At 40.4% G+C, this 22,601-nt stretch overlaps 1 protein-coding gene across 1 annotated transcript in view; it reads right to left on the bottom strand.

Moving 5' to 3' along the window:
• Window positions 1–22,601, bottom strand: part of LOC126384265 (tenascin-like) — an 85,519-nt gene that overhangs the window by 29,186 nt on the left and 33,732 nt on the right. Inside the window, exon 6 of the mRNA XM_050035225.1 lies at window positions 21,419–21,534. Within this exon, the coding sequence (XP_049891182.1) occupies window positions 21,419–21,534 (116 nt within the window). The remainder of the gene's footprint in view (window positions 1–21,418; window positions 21,535–22,601) is intronic.

Here is a 22,601-nt window from a genome sequence, read left to right as displayed (position 1 = left end):
CACACCTTCTCTCCTCCCTCTTTCCGACTTGCGCAGGTAGGAGGGACGGAGGTGGGAAAGAGGAGTAGCTGCGCCAGGCGCACGGTGTGCCAAACTTGTAAAATCCGCCTGGCCACACCCAGTTGGCGAAGCGCAGGTACGCTGTGCCCCCGCCTCGCCCGGTCTGCGAAACTAGAGCCCAGTGTGTTTAAGGCCATAAGTTAAGGCCATGAGTTAAGCCATATACACAGTTAGTGATTTCCTGTCTGTGTAGATATTAGAGAGTCTCACAGTTGCGTTAAGGTGAAATTAAATGTCAGACAAGGGCCATGTTACACATTTATTTTGTGTCTGACGTACTCTAGTCTTCCAACCACTCAAAGGCCTACTTTACACTACATGGTTCAAGTGACCCAGATCAGATCTGTAACATGAACGTGTAAACAGGAAAAAAACGCATGATATCGGATATTGTCAGATCAGATTCAGGCCTCCTTCATATAGACGGAGGTGGGAAAGAGGAGTAGCTGCGCCAGGCGCACGGTGTGCCCAACTTGCAAAATCTGCCTGGCCACACCCAGTTGGCGAAGCGCAGGTGCGCTGCGCCCCCACCTTGCCCGGTCTGCGAAACTAGAGCCCATAAAGTTAAAATTTTCATTAAGGCCCTAGTTTAGGTTTCCTCATAATAAAATCAGTTGCACAAAACACCCTTGAGTCTTCTCCTTAAGGTTTCCATAAAATGTTTACATAGTTATTTGTGGTTTTCTCCTTGTCTTGGTCTTACACTTAGGGAATCATGAGACCGTTGCACAATAGACCTTTACAATCACAGCAAGGTAAAAAACAACAACAAAAAAACAAACAAAAACAAAACGTAAGATATCTTTGACTCTATCTTAACTGCAACATGACCGAGTTTATGGTGATAAATAAGAAAAACTAAGACAACCCGAGAAGAGTGTTCTGCCACCAGGAGAACCCAATGGATATGATTTTCATTTTACACTTACACTTACAGTCGTCCTATGCTTTCTGGTATTTGGGGATCAAATTCAGTTTGTAGTTTATGTTTTCTATGATTGTATTCCTCCAAAAATATAATCTTCTTCTCCTCTGACCATTATGGTCTGAATCTTGTTCCTTTTCTTTAGCCATTTTTTCACTAACAAAAAGACAACTTTGTCAGACGATAACAGGCATCACAAGTGTGAGTTCAAGCAAACAAACGATCTCCATGGAAACTTTCAACGCTGTAAAATCTCTTTCAACGCATTAAATGAGTTAACGTGTATCCTAAACAAACCTTAACTGATTCTTTGCAACTGTGCAAGTCCCCCAGCTAAGAAGAAATTAAGCCTTAAGTGTCATACTAGGAAAAAGTTCAAGTTCAACTTAAGTTCAAGTTCAACTTACCCAGGATATCTTTTGGTTATCTGGTTTATCATGGAAATAGAGCCCTGGAAGAATTAAATGACCTACTATTACTACTGACCTCTAACAATATATAGTTTACTAGGGGTGGGCGACATGTATCATTAACGATAATATCGTCATTGTTGTTTTAACGATGTGCAAATTTACGTTATCGAGTATGCAAATGACTTCACAAAAACAACTGAAAACACACGCTGAAAGGTTGAAACCCCACACATTCACTGAACAAGAGTTACGTAACTTGCCTGCAGCAGCACGCCGCAGTACGCCTAGGTGGTCACATGATCTCTCACTGGCACCTTCCTGGCAGGTCAGCCTGCTGCTAAACAAACATTAGCGAGACAACACTGGGACAACACATCCGCCCACGGATGCTCCAGCAGCTTCGGAAGACGTGGGTCAACTGTAGTGATAGGTCCCAGCCTGTCAGGCTAAAGTTCGCAGTACCGGAAGACCGTCTACGGAGCTACCTAGCCTAGCCACAGTTAGCTGAACGAAGCGGCAACATGGCACAGTTTCAGGTCTCCCCGCCGGAAAAGTTCACCTTCAAGGCTGAAGACTGGCCTAAATGGATTAAACACTTCGACAGATTCCGCAATGCTTCTGGATTGGAGACCCAAGCAGAAGAGAATCGCAGGAATGTGATCTTTGAGAGAGTAAAGTTTAAATAGCGGCTTCAAGGTACGGGCGAGACGGCCGACAGTTTCATTACGGCGCTGCACTGCCTGGCGGAGCACTGCGGTTACGGGGCTCTACATGATGAGATGGTGAGGGACAGGCTTGTGGTGAGTCTGCAGGACAAACGCCTATCTGAACAGTTGCAAAGGGACCCGGAATTGACGCTACAAAAGGCCATCACCAGAGTCAAACAGAGAGAGCAGGTAAAAAAAGCAGCAAGAAATGTTAAGAACATTTTTCCATTAATATCATCCATGAGAAACAATTAATGAGCTATAACTCAGGCTGTTAAAAACACATATTTAAAAGAATATCGTCTAATTATCGTTATCTTCAAAATCCCCCAAAAATATCGAGATATTATTTTTTGTCCATATCGCACACCCCTATAGTTTACTCTTTTTTACCTGAGACTCTGGACTTTCATCCATGGATACTTTTTTCTTCAGTGATCCGATTGGTCAGAGGTCAGGGTGTTGACAGGCTATGAGCCGATGCTCTGAACATAACCTTCACCAGTTACCACAGTGATTTATCCCAGTAAAATGAGAACCGGCTTCGTAGTACTGAAAACCCAGAGTTAGCCCTGAAGTTACCTTGTAACTTCAAATCCTGCTTTGTAGTACAGGCCTCATGTGAAAGTTGGTGGTTGTTGGACCCATCCAACCCCCCTTACTCCCGCCCATCCCACTCGGACGTCTGCCGCCTTCACTTAGGTTAATGGCCGGCTGTGTTTCCCCGGACACTGCCAGACGCAGTTAAACAAAATGGTGACCAGCTGCGTATCATGGTTGAAGTGAGAGGATGGGTTTTTTTTTCATTGGTGTCTGACAGTGGATGTCACTGAGCAAGCGCTGGATTTTGACAACTTTGGAGTGAGAGTGAGACCGGGTTGCCTGTTCCATGTTGGTGGAGGAGGGGTATCAGAACGCTCTATCCAGAACCTTTCCACCCAGGGGCTTTTACTGAAGTTCTTTTTACTATCCAGGTAAGTGACTATGTTACCCATAGTTCTCTCAGTATTAGTAAGTAAATGTTTTTAGCTCCTTTACAACACTGTCTCAGCCCTGTGTGTCTCTAACTAAAGGACCGTTTACACTGTGTGATTTTCATCTGTCCAAAACTAAAGCTGATGACCGTGAGAGAAACATGAGGAATTCTTAGGTCATTGTTAAAAACAGACCACACAATGAGACATGTGATTTAGATCTTTGGAGATCAAACACAGTCCAAAGTCTAAAATTCAGAACCAAATTCCCACAATGTGACTGCATCTACAAGTCGAGCTATAACTAAAGTCAACAAGTCATCCAAAATAAACGGCGAGTCTGGCACTGATTTCCAGAATGACACATCTGAATTTCTTCTGATCTGACCGCACTGCTTCCTAAACTGTTATGACCATTACAAAAACACCTCATCTTTCTTTTTTGTGGTCATTTTCCAATGCCCTTATTCCACAGAGAAGTGAAAGGAAAGAGAGACAGAGAATGACAAACAAAGGCTGACCAAAACCGGGAATGTTGTTGTTCACAGTCGGTGCTTTAGGGACCAGGGCGCACCACAGACATTATTCTTTGTTTGCTAATCTATCGTCAGGGAGAGAGGGCTGTCATGGATAAAAGAAACCAATGTTTACTGTTGGCGAAAAACAGAAAAAAACAGCAGTGTAAATGTCACCAAAATCAATTTCAATTTACTGTTCAGTATTTAGTGTCAGAGCTAAGTGGTGGAGAGGAGAGTGAGCACCTCCAAGTCTGAGGCCACTGTACTCTGCTGGTAATGGGTGGATTGCTCTATGTTACACTGACTGATCCCCTGAAAAAGCATTTTTCATCACAAACCAACTGAAATTACACTATTTTCAGAATTTCATACATTCGGCCCAGTAACATTTGGAGACTTAGAAGAGCCAAGAGTGGTTTAAGTATTCTTCCTCGAGGATTCTATGGAGCATACTCTACGGGCCCAAAATTTTAAGTCGTGACTTGGGCACCAACTTGGAGAGTGGTACCCAGTTCTCCTTAAAGGGACAAACAATATGAAACACTATTTCACAACTTGGATCAATTTTTATGAGGACCATTAGAAACTAAAGCAGCAACATTTAACTCAAATCTGGCCCCCCAACCATTTTCTGATTCACAATGAAAATATGTTTTTTGTACTTCAATGTAAATTAGGTTCCAGGGTGCATAAAAAGCATCACAGTAGGGCTTGTCCATCAAGAAAGTGTGAGGGGAGGATTCCCGAGACATCCGAGAGGTCTGGGCTAAGCCTCAAATGCCCTTTAATCCTAGAAATGCCCCTGCATACACCTGACCTATGTAGGGCTGCTGTGACGGGCAACTAGCCTCCTGTCATTTTGGGGGCCCACGAGGCAACCAAGTTGAGTATCCCTGGACTAAGGGAATACCAGTATAGATAACTAAGAATGGATACATTCAGATTTCATGACTCTCGTTTACCATGCTGGTACATCTAAATTAATTATTCTTTGGCTCATACTTATTATTATGTCTTTGGTTTCTATAGAATGAACTAAATCATTGAATTGTGAATAATCTAACTGAGCATCTCCATGTTGACAGAAGTTTAAACATCTATATCTGTATGCACAATATAATCAGCTAAATAACGTCAGCTCAAGCGGGTAGCTGATGACCCTGTGGGCTTTAAGAGGTTTTATATCCAAATAACTTGTATAAAATTGAAATGCTTCACTGCGTCAATGGCCCCAGAAGGTCTAATTGAGACCAGCCTTTATTTGTCAAGATGTGTAGCCACACCTGGCTCGTAAAAGGGATCTGCATTTAATTGGAACTCTGCTTTTAAGTTTTATGGTATCTTGAGTAACCGGGTCATGATTTCTGGAAAGAGACATTGCTGTTGACCTTTTTAAATGTATTTTTTGGAGCTTTGAGCACCACAAACTGAGTGCCATCTAGTTCCATTATATTGGGAAGAAGGCAGACATCTCTATGGCCAATATCTTGAACACTCTGCAACTCACACCAAAACAGTCTAGACTGATAATTAGCACTACAGGTATGAAAAGAAATATGTTCGATTTTTGAGTGAACTGATCACTTAATTTATCCATGAGATGCAGGCAGCCAAAAATTAGTTTTCTTTGCAGGATGTCTGGACTCAGACTGGAGTCAGTTGAGGTGGTTTGGGCATCTGAGTAGGATCCCTCCTGGACTACTTCCTGTGGAGGTTTTTTCTGGGCAGATCTGACAGGAGACCCCTTAGGCAGAGTCAGAACACGCTGAGGGACTGAGACAGTATTCCATCTGGCCCGGGAACACCTCATCATCCTCCAGGAAGAGCAGGAGGACACTTTTCCCGACTTGACCTGAATAAGTGCAGGGATGGAGTATTAACTGTTCCTGCTCCATTCCACTTAAAGGAACAGTTTGAAATTTTGGGAGACATTTGTTTTGGGTCCTCTTTAATGTCTGTATGGTAAATATGAAGCTACGGCCAGCAACCGGTTAGCTTAACTTAGCAAGGACTACACCATCAATCAGGCTGCTCTCAATAATGCACTAAAATTTGTGCAAATCAAATGTAATGATGAAACAGTAATTTGTGCATAACCCACATAATTTGGAGGGCTGTAATCACATGACCAGTGTACTGATGGGAGTAAAGAGGGAAGTGGTCTCGAGCGGCCCAGTTAGGTGGTAAGTTGGGGTGATGGATTAGTCATAGAGACTCCAACCTGGTTTTATTCCTAATCCTCAAATACCCACGCTTGGGCAGTGACTTCCTGTGTCAGACACAGATGAAAAAAATCTGGTGGCATCAGGGGAAAACGTGGTCACACAACGAGGTAAGTTAAGGGAGTGAAAAGTCAGAGTGCGGTGGGTGGGAGGGGTGGTGGATAGGTCCAACCACCACTGACTTGCAGCCAGGAGGCCGGTGTTGGCTTCCTGTTTAAATGTAAAGCTAAACCCTCTTAATTCTCTCTAAACCCAACCACGTCGTAGATTTATTTTGAAAGAGACTGTATGCAAACTGTACAATTCTTGCGAAAACAAGTGTATTTTGAAAAGAGACAATAAATGTAACAGGCTGAAGTTGACGTGGTGTCCCAGAACATCAACAACCAACGCACTCAGGGTACCTTGCATATCATATGCCAATGTGGAAAGTCCATGACCAAACGACGATATGTGACGAGGTCGGAATGAGAATGTGTTGGGCTGTTGAAACCGTGTGACCTTTGAGTTATTTTAAGGTATGTTGTCAGTTTTTTTTCCCCTAAACCCATTCTTGGAACCCATTGGCTGTATTCGGCGTCTGACTTTTGGCAGACGGCGATACAGCCTCTGGGGTCAGACCCCCGATTTTTTGGCATTCCGGTTTGATTTGGGCGTTTCTGTTTCCGACTTCCGTTTATATATAAGTAAATATGCTGAACCATTGCGATGGATTCAGAGTTTGTAGTGACGCCAATTATGTTCCGCCTCATTAGTTCACCGCACGGACCGTTTAACCTGGCAACAACTGCAGCCAGCTCAAACGTGATTGGTCAATATCACGCGGACTACAAACAGCCTACAACCGGAAACCAGGGCTCTTCTGCTCTTCTTCCGGAGGCAAGATTTCTGGGGTTTGCCCACAGACTCTACATTCACTGAATGTAGAGTCTGTATATAGAGACTACCCTAAACCTAACCACAGTGAAATTACTTGCCTAAACATAGCCTCCATACCTTTGTGTTAATTACTTAACTTTGCATCATCATTCGAGGGGCACTATTTTGTAGGATATCATGAGACCCTAGGTTTGAGTTTATGTTCCATCAGTGAGGGAAGAGGTGGCTGTTTTGGTGACAACTTGCCCATTTTATGATGAGTTGGATGAAGTTTTGCGTGATCGTCAATCATTTTGCCCTAAGGAAGGAGACAAGTTGAATTCTGCTGACAGTGATATCTGATTTCATGGCAGCATTTCTAAAAAAAATTGCGATGTATGTTACAATATTTGGCGGTGTATTTGCAATAAATTTGCAAGGTCATGTAAAAAATTGCAACCAAAGTTGTGGGTAGGGGCTGACAGCTCATCATTGGCGATCAGGTGTTGCTGCCATTTGAAGCAGCACTGAAGGACTGTCCCTGTGAGCTCCTCTCTTGTGCTCTCTGCCTGGTTAGCACAAGCTAACACAGCAGCAGTGGCTAACATCCAAAACCAAGGTTTTACACCGTCCCAACAATTTCACACCGACTATGAAATGGCTCGACTCTCCAGCCAAACCTGTTAATAAGACTTGGGTAACGTTAGGTGATGCTAACAGTTAGCCCTGTCACTGTATGAATGACAGTGTCTCAGGCGCTGAGCTCACACTCCTGCAGCAGCAGTCTCAAGATAAACAGGACTTCCTCTTACACTGCCTGTTTAAGGCGGGAACTTCAGGCTGTTATGCTGCATCGCCATTCTGTACAAAAGGTACAGTTGTGGAATGGCGAGATGGAGTTGTCTCACCTTTAAGCCGGCATCAGAGGTAATATGGACAGCTGGCAGGACGGGATCATGAGCGGCAGGGGTGTGATGTATTGACGACATGTCATGCATATGACCCATTGCCTTAAGATTTTCAAAATAGCTGTTAGTGGTTAGCAACTAACTTAAAGAGGAAGAACAGTCAGGTCCAGGAGCTTGTTACCCTCCGAGCACTCGCCAAGATTGGCCCCCATATAACAGGGACAGTAAATTATTGTTATTGCCATGTTATGCTATTGTTATTGTTTATAAAGAGCTGAAAACACGTATGTTATAAGTCACTTAGAAGCCAACCTTGTCATGTTACATGTCAAGACCGCCATGCCTCTCGATTCTGCGATGCCAGCATTCTGTCTAAAATCACACATGGTAGCCGCTGTTGTTTGGTTCTGTGTAAAAATGCAAAGGCGGCGAAAAAAAGGGACTTTGAAGCAGCCCTATAGCGCCATCTGTGAGTAAAAAGGGCGAGAGAGAGAATCAATATGTGCACATAGCTTTACAATGAAATGAAATTTCACCTGTTTTAAATAGTCAAATTTGTGTTAAAGTTGTGTGACTAGACAAATTGCAAGGTCAAGCAAAATTCACGGGGATTGGCTGAATTTGCATTAATTACTGCGATTGCAACATCACAACATTCTCTGGTCTATTTGACTCCCTGACCCTCTCTCTCTCTCTCTCTGTTTTATTCCAGTTTGGATCATTTCTTCTCTCTGTGGGTTCATAAAGACGATAATAATCTTAAATTCTTTTTGTTTGTTTACATCACATCCTCTCATCACTTCCTGTCTTATTCCCTCTTGCAGGACGCTTCAGGCGTGTCTCCATCACTCCCACATTCATCCATCATGTCTTCTCTCTCCAGTTGTGGGTGACTGTGGATAATTCCTGGTGTTGTTAGTCTGGTCCAAACCTCTCAGAGTCATTACCGAGGCTTAATCCCTCAATGATGTCACCGCAGGGAGATCACTGGTCTGTTTTGTCGAGGTGATCGCTGTAACCGTGTCTGTGTGTGTGTGTGGGAAAACATGTTTGAGAGGAAGCCAGGACATGTGCAGTGAGGTGATTCCTATGTGTGTGTGTGTGTGTGTGTGTGTGTGTGTGTGCGCGTGTGTGTGTGTGTGCGTGCTGTAATCTAAATCTTTTAATCTCAGTGACAGTTTTGATTTTGACTGGTTTAAAAAGTGAAGCTGAGTGTTTTCTTTGTTCAGCATCCCGCTCTCTCTCTCTTTCTCTCCTCAACACGGCTCTCACAAATACCAACGCAATTAGTAATTTTCCACTTCTTTAATGCCTTCTGCTGCTGATTGATCGCACATGTTTGCACTGATGTACAAGTAAAGCAGAGGTTACTGGTTTATGGAGCCAAAGGAGAAATTGTGGTCACTGCACTTTAAGTCCAATTTCGAGGTACTTTCACTTTTCTTCAGTATTTCCATTTTCTGCTACTTTATACTTCTACTCCACTACATTATTGAAGCCAATATTGTACCTTTAGTCCACTACATTTATTTTACAACTTAAGTTACTGTCCAGATTCAGATTATCCATCCATCCATCCAGGATGTCCCAGCTCCTCACCCTATCTCTAAGGCTGAGCCCAGCCACCCCACGGAGGAAACTCATTTTGGCCACTTGTATCCTTCGCCTGCTCTCTCTTCACCACAATGGTCCAGCACAGTGCCCATGTCACTGTATCTCGAAATGTAGCAATGTCTTGGTAAAAATCAACCGGCACAATTCTAAAATGCAGCGATTTCTAAAAACTCATCCATATAATTAGAAAAAGGGCTTCTGAGTTTAGTGATATCCTCCCACAGTCCAAAGACATGCAGGTTAATTGATAACTCTAAATTGGCAGTAGGTGTGCATGTGTGCATGAATGGTTGTCCGTCTCTATGTGTTAGCCCTCTGATAGTCTGGCAAGGGTGTCCACGGTGTACCCCACCTCTTGCTCAGTGTCAGCTGGGATAGGCTCCAGCCTCCTTGCAACCCCCAACGGGATAAGCGTTTACAGAAAATGAGGAATGAATGAATGAATGACTTACTTCTGGTACATTCAGTGTATTTTGATGCTGATACTTTTGTACTTTTACTTAAGTAAGAGTTTGAATGCAGGAGTTTTACTTGCAACACAGAATTTTACATGGTGGTATTGGTACTTTTACTGAAGTAAAAGATTTAAGTACTTCTCCGACTACTACCAAATGATCAGAATACAGTTTATCTGAAGCTGAAGCTCAGTGAATATTTGGCAGCAATAAAATCCGGGCTTTAAACTTAAACTAAGTCTTTTCAATGTTTTAGCAACACTAATTGAAAACTAATGCCTCGCAGTCGTGTTCATTAAACAATACGAAAAATATTCTTGGTCATGGAGTCATCAAAATAAAAGGCTTTCATTCACTTTTGCGTGCTGTATGAATGAGATATCTTGAATGTAAAATGTAATACGATTAATTCAATATTGCCTTATAAACTGGTAATAAATATTAACATAATTGAAATCTACAAACATCTTGACACCCCACAAATGACTATTTCCACCAACACACACATTATTTTTGTCTAAACCAGAGAAAAAGACACGAGTGTGAGGTCACAGGGGCCAGTGCATGCAGAAAACAACAGAAGTTAGCTCATGGAGGTGAGTACTTTAGAACACCTCTCAGTCATAACTGAGATAAATCTGAATAAACAGACATGAAGACCATATTTTAAGATTAAATATGTGTTACACATTCTGGGAATATCATTATCTCTACTGTCCATCATAAATAAACAGAAATCACAGAAAAAAATGCTCCTTATAACTGCAGAAGTTGTCTGGGAATGTTTGCCTTTTTATGCCTTCTTGCCAGCAACAGCTGTGGCTGGAGGCATTATGTTTTCAGGTTGTCTGTCCGTCCCATCCCATTCTTGAGGGAATTTTTCAAATTTTGCAGAAACATTCACTTGAACTCAACTACGAACTGATTAGTTTTTGGTGGTCAAAGGTCAACGTTGCCATTACCTTGGATACATCACATTCTTGTGAACGTAATATTTTAAGAGCAGCTTGAAGGAAATTCTTCAAATTTGGCACTAATGTCTACTTGAACTCTACGATGAACTGATGTGTTTTGGTAGTCTTAGGTCAAAGGTCAAGGTCAATGTGTTCTGTGACCTTGTCATTTTTGTAAACACAATATCTCCAGAACACCCAGGGAGAATTTCTTCAAATTTGGCACAAACATTCAATTGGACTCAGTGGTGAATTGAAGAATTAATGAAATTATAATTTCTAGTTAATTTTTCTTCAGTATAAAAGTACAGTCATGTGCACACTGCTAACAGGTAAAGCTAATAGCTAATTTGGCATACTTGTAATGGAATCAATGTGTAAACAATGTAAACAAATACAGGCAAAACAAAACAAAACAAAACAAAAAAACAAACAGTTGCAGTGAGTTACTGCAGAGCAACTCACCAAATAACAACATTATATTTCCTGTCTACCCCCCAGCATCATGGGAACTGTAGATCCACAACATTGGGCATGATCATCCACCAAATAGAAGGTAAAGTTAAAAGTATTAATACATGTTATAGTAACAAAATCAATTTAAACAACTTTTTTTTAATATACAGAGTGGTGTTCATATTTTTTTATAAAGATCTGAATACTTCCTCCTCCTCTGCCCCTGTTAGTCACAGAATCTGTTAAAGTTGTTAATCTGCCACCTGAGTGATCTGATTCCTCCTGAAGAGACTTTGTTGCTATGTTGCAGTTTATGTTTGTCCAACAGAACCAGTGAGACGGATGATTTGATGCTGTTTGTGTTGCTAACGCTGTCACTAACGACACACCCTCTCTGCCTGTTCAGTGATCTTTTGAGTTTCCTTAAGGAGGGACGGAAATAAAAGTTAAAACTAGTTCAAGAGGAAATGAGAGAAAGAAGACGAGGTGTTTCTGTTCTGAGTTCATCCAACTGAGACGAGACAGTTTCTAAATCTTAGAAAACACAATTTCAGTCTTAACGAAAATATGAAAATCTGGTTACAATTAAAGCTACAGCTTTTTTTTATCCAATTTTTTACTTTTAGTCACTAAAAGTTACTTTCAGTCAGAAGTTGACTTTAGTCCTTTAAAAAGAGCATTCAGAGACACCAGACAAAAATCTGTTTTTTAAGTTTTTAGGTGTTTTTATAGGATTGGTGCTTTAAAGGTCCATTGTGTAAGATTTTGAGGGATTCAGTGGCGTCTAGCAGTGAAGACTGCAGACTGCATCCAGCAGAAACTCCGCCTGGTTAGAATTCCTTCAGTGTTTATTGTACATGAGGTTTTTACTGTGAGGCAAATAATCCGAAGTGGTTTTTTCCTCTCAAAAACAAACTAACTAGTTGATTTAAACCGCTAAAGGCACTGAATAAGCTGTTTCACTCAAAAAATTATTATTTTTTTACCATGTCTTTCTTGGGGTTGGAAAAGATCAAATTCTCCATTAGGGGCCCGACAGATACATTTTATTGCAAATGGCTGCCCCTGATGAATTATGTAAAGAGCCTGACCTCGTTTCCCCAGAATGACCATCCAGGACGGACAGATGTGCAATAGATGCCGTGTATAGAAAAAATCAACATAATAAATTTACAGTAATCCATATGGAAAAAAATTGTTCCTCAACCTCATATAAGGCGTGTGTGTGTGAGTTCATTGTTGGAAAAACTCATGTCACTAAATGGTTTTGTGACTGTTCCTAAAATCAATCCCTCCAGAAAATCGCGATCTTGCGATTACAATAATTAATGCGAATTCAACGAAAGTCCGCAATATAAAGTTTCGGGTCCATGTCATTGGTCCGACATCCCATTAGTCCGACGGTCCTCGGTGCTTAACAGCTCCTGGTGGGCGTATTTCTGCCGTGATGGTGCGCCGCGACCGGTCAGCTGGGAAAGGCTTGAGGCGGAGCAGGCTCACAGCTTATGTGTTTGTCACTTTCTTTTTCATTTTAACCCACACCATGATCTTTTCCTGACCCTAACCAAGTGGTTTTTGTGCATAAACCTAACCAGACCTTAACCACAGGGCATCATGATGATTTCGGAACGGACTTCAGAACAATGGGTTTAATATGGTCAGAACAATGGGCTGTCGGACCAATGGACAGTTCCTGATTTTTCTGCGGTTTTCCGCATTTTACGGCTGACCGGAAGTTGTCTCGCATGCGACATCATTTGAAACGTCATCAGACGCGTCATCAAATGCGCTAATGGCACTACAGTATGGAGAAACGCTCTGTATTGACATAAGAATTTGCACTGTTTAAATGCATACAATATGCGTTGAATGTATTAAAATGTTATGTTTACAGAAGATGTAGCTTACATGTTGTTTTACAGTCACATTGTGTGGGTTGAGAGCTACAATATTCACTCAGGATTTTTTGCAACATTATTGGAGTCCATGTTTTGAAACTAATTAAATAAAACTAAAGAAGAGAACTATAAAAAAAACATTTGCAGCTATTTTTGTAATATTCAGTATGATTATTATGGCAAGTGATTACATGACTTATTTTTTTGGAGGTAGTAATTTAGAAAAAAAAAACAAACATTTTTTTTTTTCTCCTTTTGTCATTTGCTGCAATTTTGGTCATTTGCTTCAATTTCTCGCAAAAAAAAACCCCACATAAAAATGCCACAATTTTTATCGCATTTTTTGACAAAACTGGCCGCAAATTCAATGGTTTTTTGCCACGAGATCCTGGAGGGACTGTAAAATGCTAATAAAGTATGTTTATAAAAAATTATTATTTTTTTTTTTCAGACAATCTTGTTGCAGAGTGGCTGCAAACTGCAGTGGCTGACTCGAAAACGTTCGTAAGTCTGAGTGGCCCTATATAGAGCCAGTGTTCGGTTTGTCCATTCTGTGCTACTGTAGAAACATGGTGGTGATCTCTGTAGATGAGCTCATTCTCAGGTTGCGAAAACACAATGATTCTTGTTTTCAGGTGATTATACACCAAAGAAAACATACTTATTATATATTCTGTTCCATTTCTGCCAATTCATCCCCCTAAATCCTACACACTGGACCTTTAAGAGAAAGTGAATCTACCTGCATCAGAATATGTTTCTGACTGCAGCTCTTCTTCCTACTAAATGTGTCTTATATAAACTTTGTTGATCCAGTTGACGCTAAGCTGTTTGTAATCGTGTCTGTTGATCTGTGAATACAAACACTTTAATGTTTGGATAAACCAACATGAAAAATGATCAACATCAGGAGCAGGATACACATTAATGTTGTGGGTTCTTTCAAACTCAGATTATTCATTGGTCCGACTCTAAATCAGCTTGATAGTGACTCTTGTGTTTGTGTTTACTGAAGAAACAGACTTAATCTTTTACATTTCTTAAAACTATATTTCTTACAAGTTTGCTTTTGTGTCGTCACTTTGAACCTGAACTTCTATTTATGTTGTGTTGTCATCCTTTATGTATCCAATTTCATCATCATCATAATTTTTTTTCCTACATTGCATAAACCTCACTTTATCTCCTTGTTATGTGCAGAATGTGACTTTGAGGACCTTATTTTGATGACACAAGCGTGAGGAAGAAAAGTGGAAAAAGTGAAAGGTCTCTGGTGCACTGACTCTGTTTCGGCTCATGTAGGTGCAGCAGTGCAAAGAGCAGATGGGCTGGGTGAGGAGGAATTTCAATCAGAGGGTGCAGCGATTAATAAATACTCAGTAGAATAATGAATAACTCAACAAATGGACTTTTCCAGGACATGTCTGGATGTGGCAGAGCGGAACGATGTGAACAAAAACCTGCAGCCAAAGGTGGATGACTTTTAACTTTCAATAATAAAATGAGGATAGAAATAATTATTTGAACCAATAATGGTATGTTCACTTTAAACAGACACCATTCAGTTATAATTCCGTTGTATTTCATCTTGTATGGTCAAATCCTATTTTTATTAGTGTGAAGTAGCAATAATTGCTCCATAATATATCTAAAGAATAAAACAAACAGAAAGGAGGCAACATAAACAGGTAGAACTAAGTTCATTATTTTAAGGTTATTTTGTAGCAGCCTGCTGTTGTGTGCATGTGATTTAATCATTGTAAACCCAGTAGACATAATGCAGATATACCAACTTATGTGTTGCTACCTTCTGTCTACAGGGTTTTACTGAACTGAAGAAGCAGCTGCGGACAAAAGAAGCTCATATATATTTTGAACATTTCTTCACAACACTTCTACAAACTGCACTGCTCATCCATTTTAATTCAGATTAAGTGTAATTATTTTATAGTATTAATATATATCTTATAGTATCAATATGTATTTTTATATTTATATTTTATGTATTTTTTAAATGCCTTGTATGTGTAAACCTACCTAGCAATAAACTGGATTCTGACTAAGTTTTTGTTGAACACTGTGTACAGAGTAAACACAACTGATGCGTTACATGTATGTTTCATTCGTATCACATCAACAATTCTAAAGTGACGTAGTATATGAGCTGACTTTGTCATTGGGATGTGGAGGGGATGGTGGTTTGTGTAACCAACAAACAACAAAACTGGTTGTGATTTACCCATTCATCGCTGTGTTTCCAGGAGCTTTTTAGCCACCAAACGTATTTTTTTTCCTGCAACCTGTGACTGTCAGGATTATGCCACCAAAACAGGGTATTTTAAGCCAAAACCTGATCTTTTGCTAAGCATAACAAGGTGTTTTTGTGCCTAAAATGAACCACAAGTTGTTGAAACATAAAGTTTCAATGTATCTGCTAGATAATTATGTACAAATGTAACATTTCCGAAGTCGGCGAAATCTGGTCAGCTTGGTCAGTGACTTACAGATCAAAGAAACTGCCCTTTCATGTCACCATGATATGCGGCTGGTCGCCATTATTGTTTAATGGCACCTGGCAGCGTCAGGTGGAAATGCAACCACAAGCGTTAGTTGTTAGTTGTTGTCAATTCACAGTGTTGTATTGACGAAGTGTGTTTATTTTGAAAGAGACTGTATGCAAACTGTACATTTCCAGAAGTGTCCTTTAACGCAATCCATGTGACAGGCTGAAGTTCACACAGCATCCCAGAACGTCAACAACAAATGCACCGAGGGTACCTTGCAAGTCGTATGTAGACATGGAAAGTCCATGACCAAACCACCAAACCGTTGACGAGGTCGGAGTGAGAATGTGTTGCAGAAACACACAATGCCAACAGTATACCCTTTTATTATTTTGCCTTTTAAATGGATTAAGATATTTACTGATTTTCTATTTTTAGATTTTTTTTTGCCTTTAATGGACAGGACAGATTGAAATAGGGTGAGAGAGTGGGGGTTGACATGCAGCAAAGGGTTGCAAGCCGGAGTCAAACCTGCGACCGCTGCAGCGAGGCATCACCTCTGTACATGGGGCGCCGGCACTATCCACTACGCTACCGACGCCCCTTTACTGATTTTCTTAATCATTATGTTTTTTTTTTCATCTTGGAATAACATGAACATTGTATGTTATAAAGGAAATAAAGTTAAAGGGAGTTGAATTAAGTTTGTGTCCATGAATGTTTTTAATGCTCCTAAGTGGAACATGTGTGGAGCCTAATATTTAGGATAAAATCTCAAGTGTTTCTCAGAAACATGTTTCTGGAGCTCCTGAGTAATGAAGGTTTAGATAACGCCAGAACAGTTAGTCAGAATATACTACACTGGGCTTTTTGATCCAAACATCACCAAAAAAGTCAACTCTCTTTTCCAGGGAACAGATTTGTTGTTGATGCTTCATTGCTGTCCTGTGAATTTAATGACAGATTTTCCTACGTGTTTGTCGAAGTGAGAATCTCTGTGCTCCTGACACGGATCAGGATCCTGGTTTGATTTATTAGATGCTATGTGCAACATTTTGACCTTTCTGATTGGATTTGCAACACAGAAATGACTCAGTCCCTGAATAATTTATTGTGAGCGCGGTCTACACAGAAGCAGTTAGAGCTGCAGGCTATAATGAGGCTAAAAACAGAGTTCAAATGACGTTTTTCCAAACAACTTTTTATGTCGGGGCTTCAGGACACTTGGATCACTACGGACGAGCAGTATGGAGATATTCTGTGGTTTCAATTATGTGTTTTTTGGACGTTTGAATCTGGGGCGCCCAGCCTCCATTAGGTGGAGTTTTGTTGCTAGCCCCTCTCCCCTGGGATCTCCGCAAGTGTTGTGAGGACTCTAAAACTTCACCTGAGCCTCCCTTGGCATATGGGTGAGTAGATAATGGCTGAATTTTCATTTTTGGGTGCACTATCCCTTTAAGTCCTGCCCTTTGGCCTTTGTCTAGATAAGTGCCCTTTATGCAGACCATTGTTTTTTTTTTTAATTTCTTTTTTAATTTTACATTGTAGTTTTTAAGTTTGGTCAATGACATCAATTCTCAATTAAAAGTGTGTTGACTTTGAGTCTTAATTCTGTGAGTCTGCATGACCTCCTGGCCCCTCCCTCTTTAGGATTCCCTTATTGTCACAGCCACCACAGTCAAATCGAGCGCCCTGCAGAGCAGCATCATGTCTCCCTGACCTGCCTTCATAAACATCTAGGTAACAACAGCGTTTGCCCCAAATTTCAGCACTGATTGTCACTGTTGTGAAATTAAACAACTATAAAAACACCTCAGTACAGCCAGTCTAACTTAAAGGCTTAACAAGTAAGCTAGTCTGGTGTATAATCACACCGTCTCCCCTCATCTCTTCAGATTTGAGTTCTTGAATTGTCCGGTGCAAGCAGAGACAGACACTGAATTGCTATTCCACCTCTATGTGTCTTTATAAACCAGAACTGAATTTTGAATAATGTTTGTGTCTCCTACAGCACAACTCTGATAATTTATTTAAACAAATTTGACATGTGCTTTGGTGCAGCGGGAACATTCTGAGTGCAAAAGAGTGCAGGAGAATGAGCACGGAGCTGCAGTCACCTACACGTCTGTTCTCTGAGATTTGTTAAAAATACTGGTAGTGTATTTAGAAAAGAAGAAAATAGTGCATTTTTTTCACAGTTTAAACTAAAGGGATCTGATGGGAACGTAACAATGAAAGAAATTATAAAAACACAGAAACATGTTTATAGGAGGCTGAATGTAATACAAATAAACTAAACTTTTACTCAAAAGACTCTAAGTAAAGAACTTTGATGTAGAAATCTTCCTCAGAGTGTGACTTTGTGTCAGAGCTGCATCAAGATGGGACGTCGGTGGCTTAGTGGATAGAGCAGGTGCCCCATGCACAAAGGCTCAGTCCTTGGCGCAGCGGCCGTGGGTTGAACTGAAGATATGATAATGCCAATTTTGTGATAGTGTTCAAAAGCTTCTCCAAACATACGGATGATTCTTGTGAATTTTTAAAGTTTTCAATGGTTTAAAACAACAGTTTTGCACTCAAATTTTGATTTATCACAGATAAAGTTACTGTAAATGATCCTCAAAAGGACAAATTCACACTTTCATCTGTGTTTGCTTTCCCTTTTATATTCTAAATTCAGTATTTTTTTAAACATATAGGAGACAATAATCTTCAATTTGCTCCTGTATCAACATCCAGTGTACAGATGTATCAGTATCAATGAATCGCAGAGCTGCTGAAGTCTCTCAATCCTTGTTAAATTTATTGTTTGTAGTCTTTTTGTGGGTTTTGTGGGACTATCGTGAACATTGTTATCCTGGTTGTCATGGAAAAGATACATGATCTGCACAGAGAGCTGCCACATTAAACACAATCCTTATCCAAACTCCCAGAATTTATTACATTTAACCTGGCGTTCATTGAATAATTCCTCCTGGAGACTTCCTCCATCTGTGCAAATCCTCAGGCCCTGTTTACCTACAGTTTGTCCTTTTCTTGTACATAACTTTAATTTGAAAACAAAAGAGAAAGAGCTCTGGTCTGATTGTCTGCAGGTCAAAGGTCACACTGACAGTAGAGGTTGTTTAAGGTGATGCACAGCAGTTTTACGTTTACTGTCTGTCATCGTGTTTTAAAGCTCCCTGAGGATCTTGCGCAAACTTTGGCTGCAGTGTTTCCCCTTAACACAACCGGATGTATAAAGATTTCGACCCCCTGAGCAGCTCTGAATGCTGGGACATCCTCGACTCTGAGAGAGCAAACTCCTGCTCGTTTTGGTGGTGAGCCACATCTACCGACAAATACATCTGCTGTCTGAATTATCTCTAGAAATATGTGTGTGTTTATCTATTTCTCTGTTGTTCAGCAGGTTGTGAACAGAATCCTGGTCTGTGTGTGAATGTGCAGTCATATCTTTTCCACATTAATTCTCCACCTTTTATAATACAATACAATAACTTTGTCATTTTTATGTTTGTTATGGAGGTGTTTGCTATATGATGTTTGCACACTTGCTATTTCAAGTGTGCCTCAAAATGATATTTGTGAAGCAGAGCGTGTGTATTTCCGAATTTATATTACAAGTTTGCATGAAATTTTTTATTTGTGAACCAGAGCGTGTGCATTTGCAAAGCAGATCATGTGTATTTCCGAATTTATATTACAAGTTTGCATAAACATTATATTTGTGAACCAGAGTGTGTGCATTTGCGAAACAGATCGTGTGCATTAGTGAGTCCGAAATACAACTGCGAACCAGAGCATGTGTATTCGTGAGAAACCCCGTGTGAGTTCATTCATTATGAGACTGATCTGACCCCATAATTACAGTGTTGTGTATCTATACTGTGCAGTATAATAGTGTCAGTGCACAAGTGCTGAGGTGAAAAACCTTAAAAACATTTCAAACAACCCTTACATTACAATCAGACAAAGTGAAATCTACATGAAAAAGTATTAAAAATCATTAGCCACCCTTATGACAGCTACATCCATGATAAAATAATGAACATCACCCACTGGTTTGTAAACATCTGTTTTGAGGCCTCGAGTTTGGCACATTGGCCGTCACCATCTTTGATTTTTTTGGAGCAGGAAGTGACCTTAATTTGACAAGATGGTGGAGTTGTGGAGGAGGGAAGAGTGGATCTGACTTATTGGGTCCTTTTTAAGCAATCAATGGCGCATGCCCTAAAGTGCATGATGTAAGTGCATTTAGGGCATGTCAGTTAAATGGCACATAATCTGGGCACAAAATAAGGCGCAAGAGGCAAAGGTGTTGTATTTATTCCCTTAACCTTTTCAAAGCTAAGCCTATTTTATAGGCCTCTGCTTGAAAATTGCATACCCATAATGAAATGAATACAGTATATCTCTGCAACCACAAGGTCTATTTGAATACGTCTGGTGTCATGGTAAAGGGAACACTTGTGAGATTTGTTAAGATGTGTAAATATCTGTATATGTGTCATATGTGATGAGTAAATGAAGATGGCACACTAAAAAAAAAGCATTTTCAGGATGAGTATCCCTTTGGAATGATGCAGCAGTAGCAGCAGCAGCTCTAAACCTCCATCAAATGTGAACATTAACTCTGCAAAGGTTGATTCTGATAAAGTGAAGCAGAAGAATATTAGAGAGGTTTAAGTACAGAAAATTCAGACGAGCTCTCCAAAATATGCACCATGTTTGCATGTGATTTTTGTCATGTACAATCCTATATCTTTCATTTCATTTTTTTCACGGGAAAAACAACAAGGTAAGAGAGATATTACAAATATATTTTGGCGAAAAGATTTCTGTTCTTTGGCCTCTGTCTCTCTGAAGCTTTGGTGAAGAGTGCTTTGGCACATACGTATGTGTGGAAACTGCGGAGTCTCAGCTTTCATTTGAGATGAACAGCATGTGTTTTGCATAACGTGTGGTCGAGTTAGAGCCCAAAATAAACCGCGTGGGTCGGGATATCGGTGCTGTATGGAGTTGGATTTGTTGTTGTTTATTTAGTTGTTGGTTGAGCTGTGTTTGGGGCATGTAAAAAGGGTTTTTTACAGCCTTGTAGCCCAGGTTCTGCTGTTTAATTTGATGTGCAACATCACTATATTCTTTGTGATCAGTGTATTGTTTCACACTGTGCTTGCAAAGTCGCTCTCAAAGTCCCCCAAACACAGCTGTGTTTTATGTAAAACATGAATTCAACCAATCAGAGCGTCATCTCCCATTCCCTTTAAAAGCTAGGTGTGTCTGCACCTGACACACTGCATTTACATGGTGAATTTGGCAAATTGGAGCAGCGGGTGGTTTCCTGCTGAGAATGTCATTGTAGGAAATATCGTGGGACAAAAACTGTAGTTATAAACTTGACAGAGGAAACAGAACTAACTTTTAGAAAATGTTTTTTGTACCAGGCTGTAAACATGTTCATTTCTGCTGTAAAGCTGGACTTTTTAACATGGGGGTCTCTCTTCTGGAGCCAGCCTCAAGTGGCCTTCAATGCCAGAGGTTGCAGCTTGATCAAAAACTAAATCTATGGCACCCTAGTGATATAGGGGTTAAAGGGCTGCTAATTAACCATAGAGGTTCCTGGTCCTTTGTCGGATGTTATTCCCCATAAATCATCTCTCAAGTGTCTGTCTAATAACAGGCATAAAAATGCCCCCTTAAACCAAAACTAAATCCCCAGGTAGATTTTTTCTCATCTTCAAATTGAACATGCAGCTAAAATTCTACATAATGTGGATGCAAGCAAAGTCATTTCGGATCCAAATGGATATGTCACACAATGACACATAAACTCAAATTAAAAATGATTCAACTTGAGCAACAGACTTTGAGTTATCCTGAGGCTGTATGACCACTCAGGAAAAAGACTTAATCTAGTATCAAACTGCGAACATCAGAATGAATATATTTGTACCTGGCTGGTGAAAGTGATGTAGTAGGTGTCATACTGGACACGAGGTGCAGTCCAGAACAGAGTGACGGATGTCTCTGTGATGTCTCTGGTGCTCAGCTGAGAAACCCCAGACATGACTGCAGAAACGGACAAAAGAAAAAGAAAGAGATGTTATGATCGTTCATATTTATGTTCACAAAATCAGAGTGAGGCAATTTTTTTGACTAAAGGAACATTTCAATATTCCTGTTTCCGTTAAAGTGATACTCCACATATTATCTGCAGTGTTGGGTAAGGGTTACTTTAAAGTAATCAAAGTACGTTACTGTGTTACCTTTTAAAAAAGTAACCAGTTACTTTACTGCGTTACTCCCTGAGTAAAGAAACTCAATTACTTTAAAAGTACTTCCAACGTTACTCCCTGAGAAAAGTAACTCAAGCACTTTTAAAGTACTTTTGAGTATTCTACATTTCCTATTGGGCAATGGACCACAGGGAGCTAAGCCTACATTTTTTTGTCTCCAAAATTAAAGTTATGAACCACTTGCCCTTCACTGAGATCCAATTCTCCCATCACAGCCGTCACTTTGACCAGTAGAAACACAGAACCATCTGCTGCTGTAGACAACTGTATGACAACAACACCCCAGCATTTTTAATATTTCCTCTAGGGATGTTACTGTAAGCGACGTGGGTGTGTGTGCATGAATGAATGAATTCAACAACGTACTGGGTTCTGTTCATAACGTTTAGTGCAGTCTCTGAACACAGGTCACAAAAAACACAGCCATACGATTCTCCTCCGTTTTTCCTTCCTCCTCCCTAAATCTGACCTCCACATTACCCGCTGTCTCAACAGTGCTGCCAAGTGGCTGACACTAACACATGCCATACAAATACAGGCAATACTTCAATAATGCTCCAGTGAACAATAATACAATGAGAACAGTAACTTTTACCCATAAACTATAAATTCACTCTTACATTACCACACAGAGTAAAAGGGGGAAATGATGGTGTGAAACAGCAGAGGCACTTTGTCAACCCGCTGAGTTAACCTTACTGTCATTAGCATCAAGCTAGCAAACAATGGTACATCCTCACGGTCGGACATAAAGTAATAACATTAACAAATAGCTGCGGGGCTTTTACTCACCACAACTGCAGAGGCTCCCAGCTTCATTTGAAACAAACTACATTATAG

Source organism: Epinephelus moara, chromosome 22, assembly GCF_006386435.1.
Source record: "Epinephelus moara isolate mb chromosome 22, YSFRI_EMoa_1.0, whole genome shotgun sequence".
NCBI classification, from domain to species: domain Eukaryota; kingdom Metazoa; phylum Chordata; class Actinopteri; order Perciformes; family Serranidae; genus Epinephelus; species Epinephelus moara.
The sequence above is the reverse complement of the archived record's forward strand: the minus strand, read 5'-3'. Positions and strand labels throughout refer to the sequence as shown.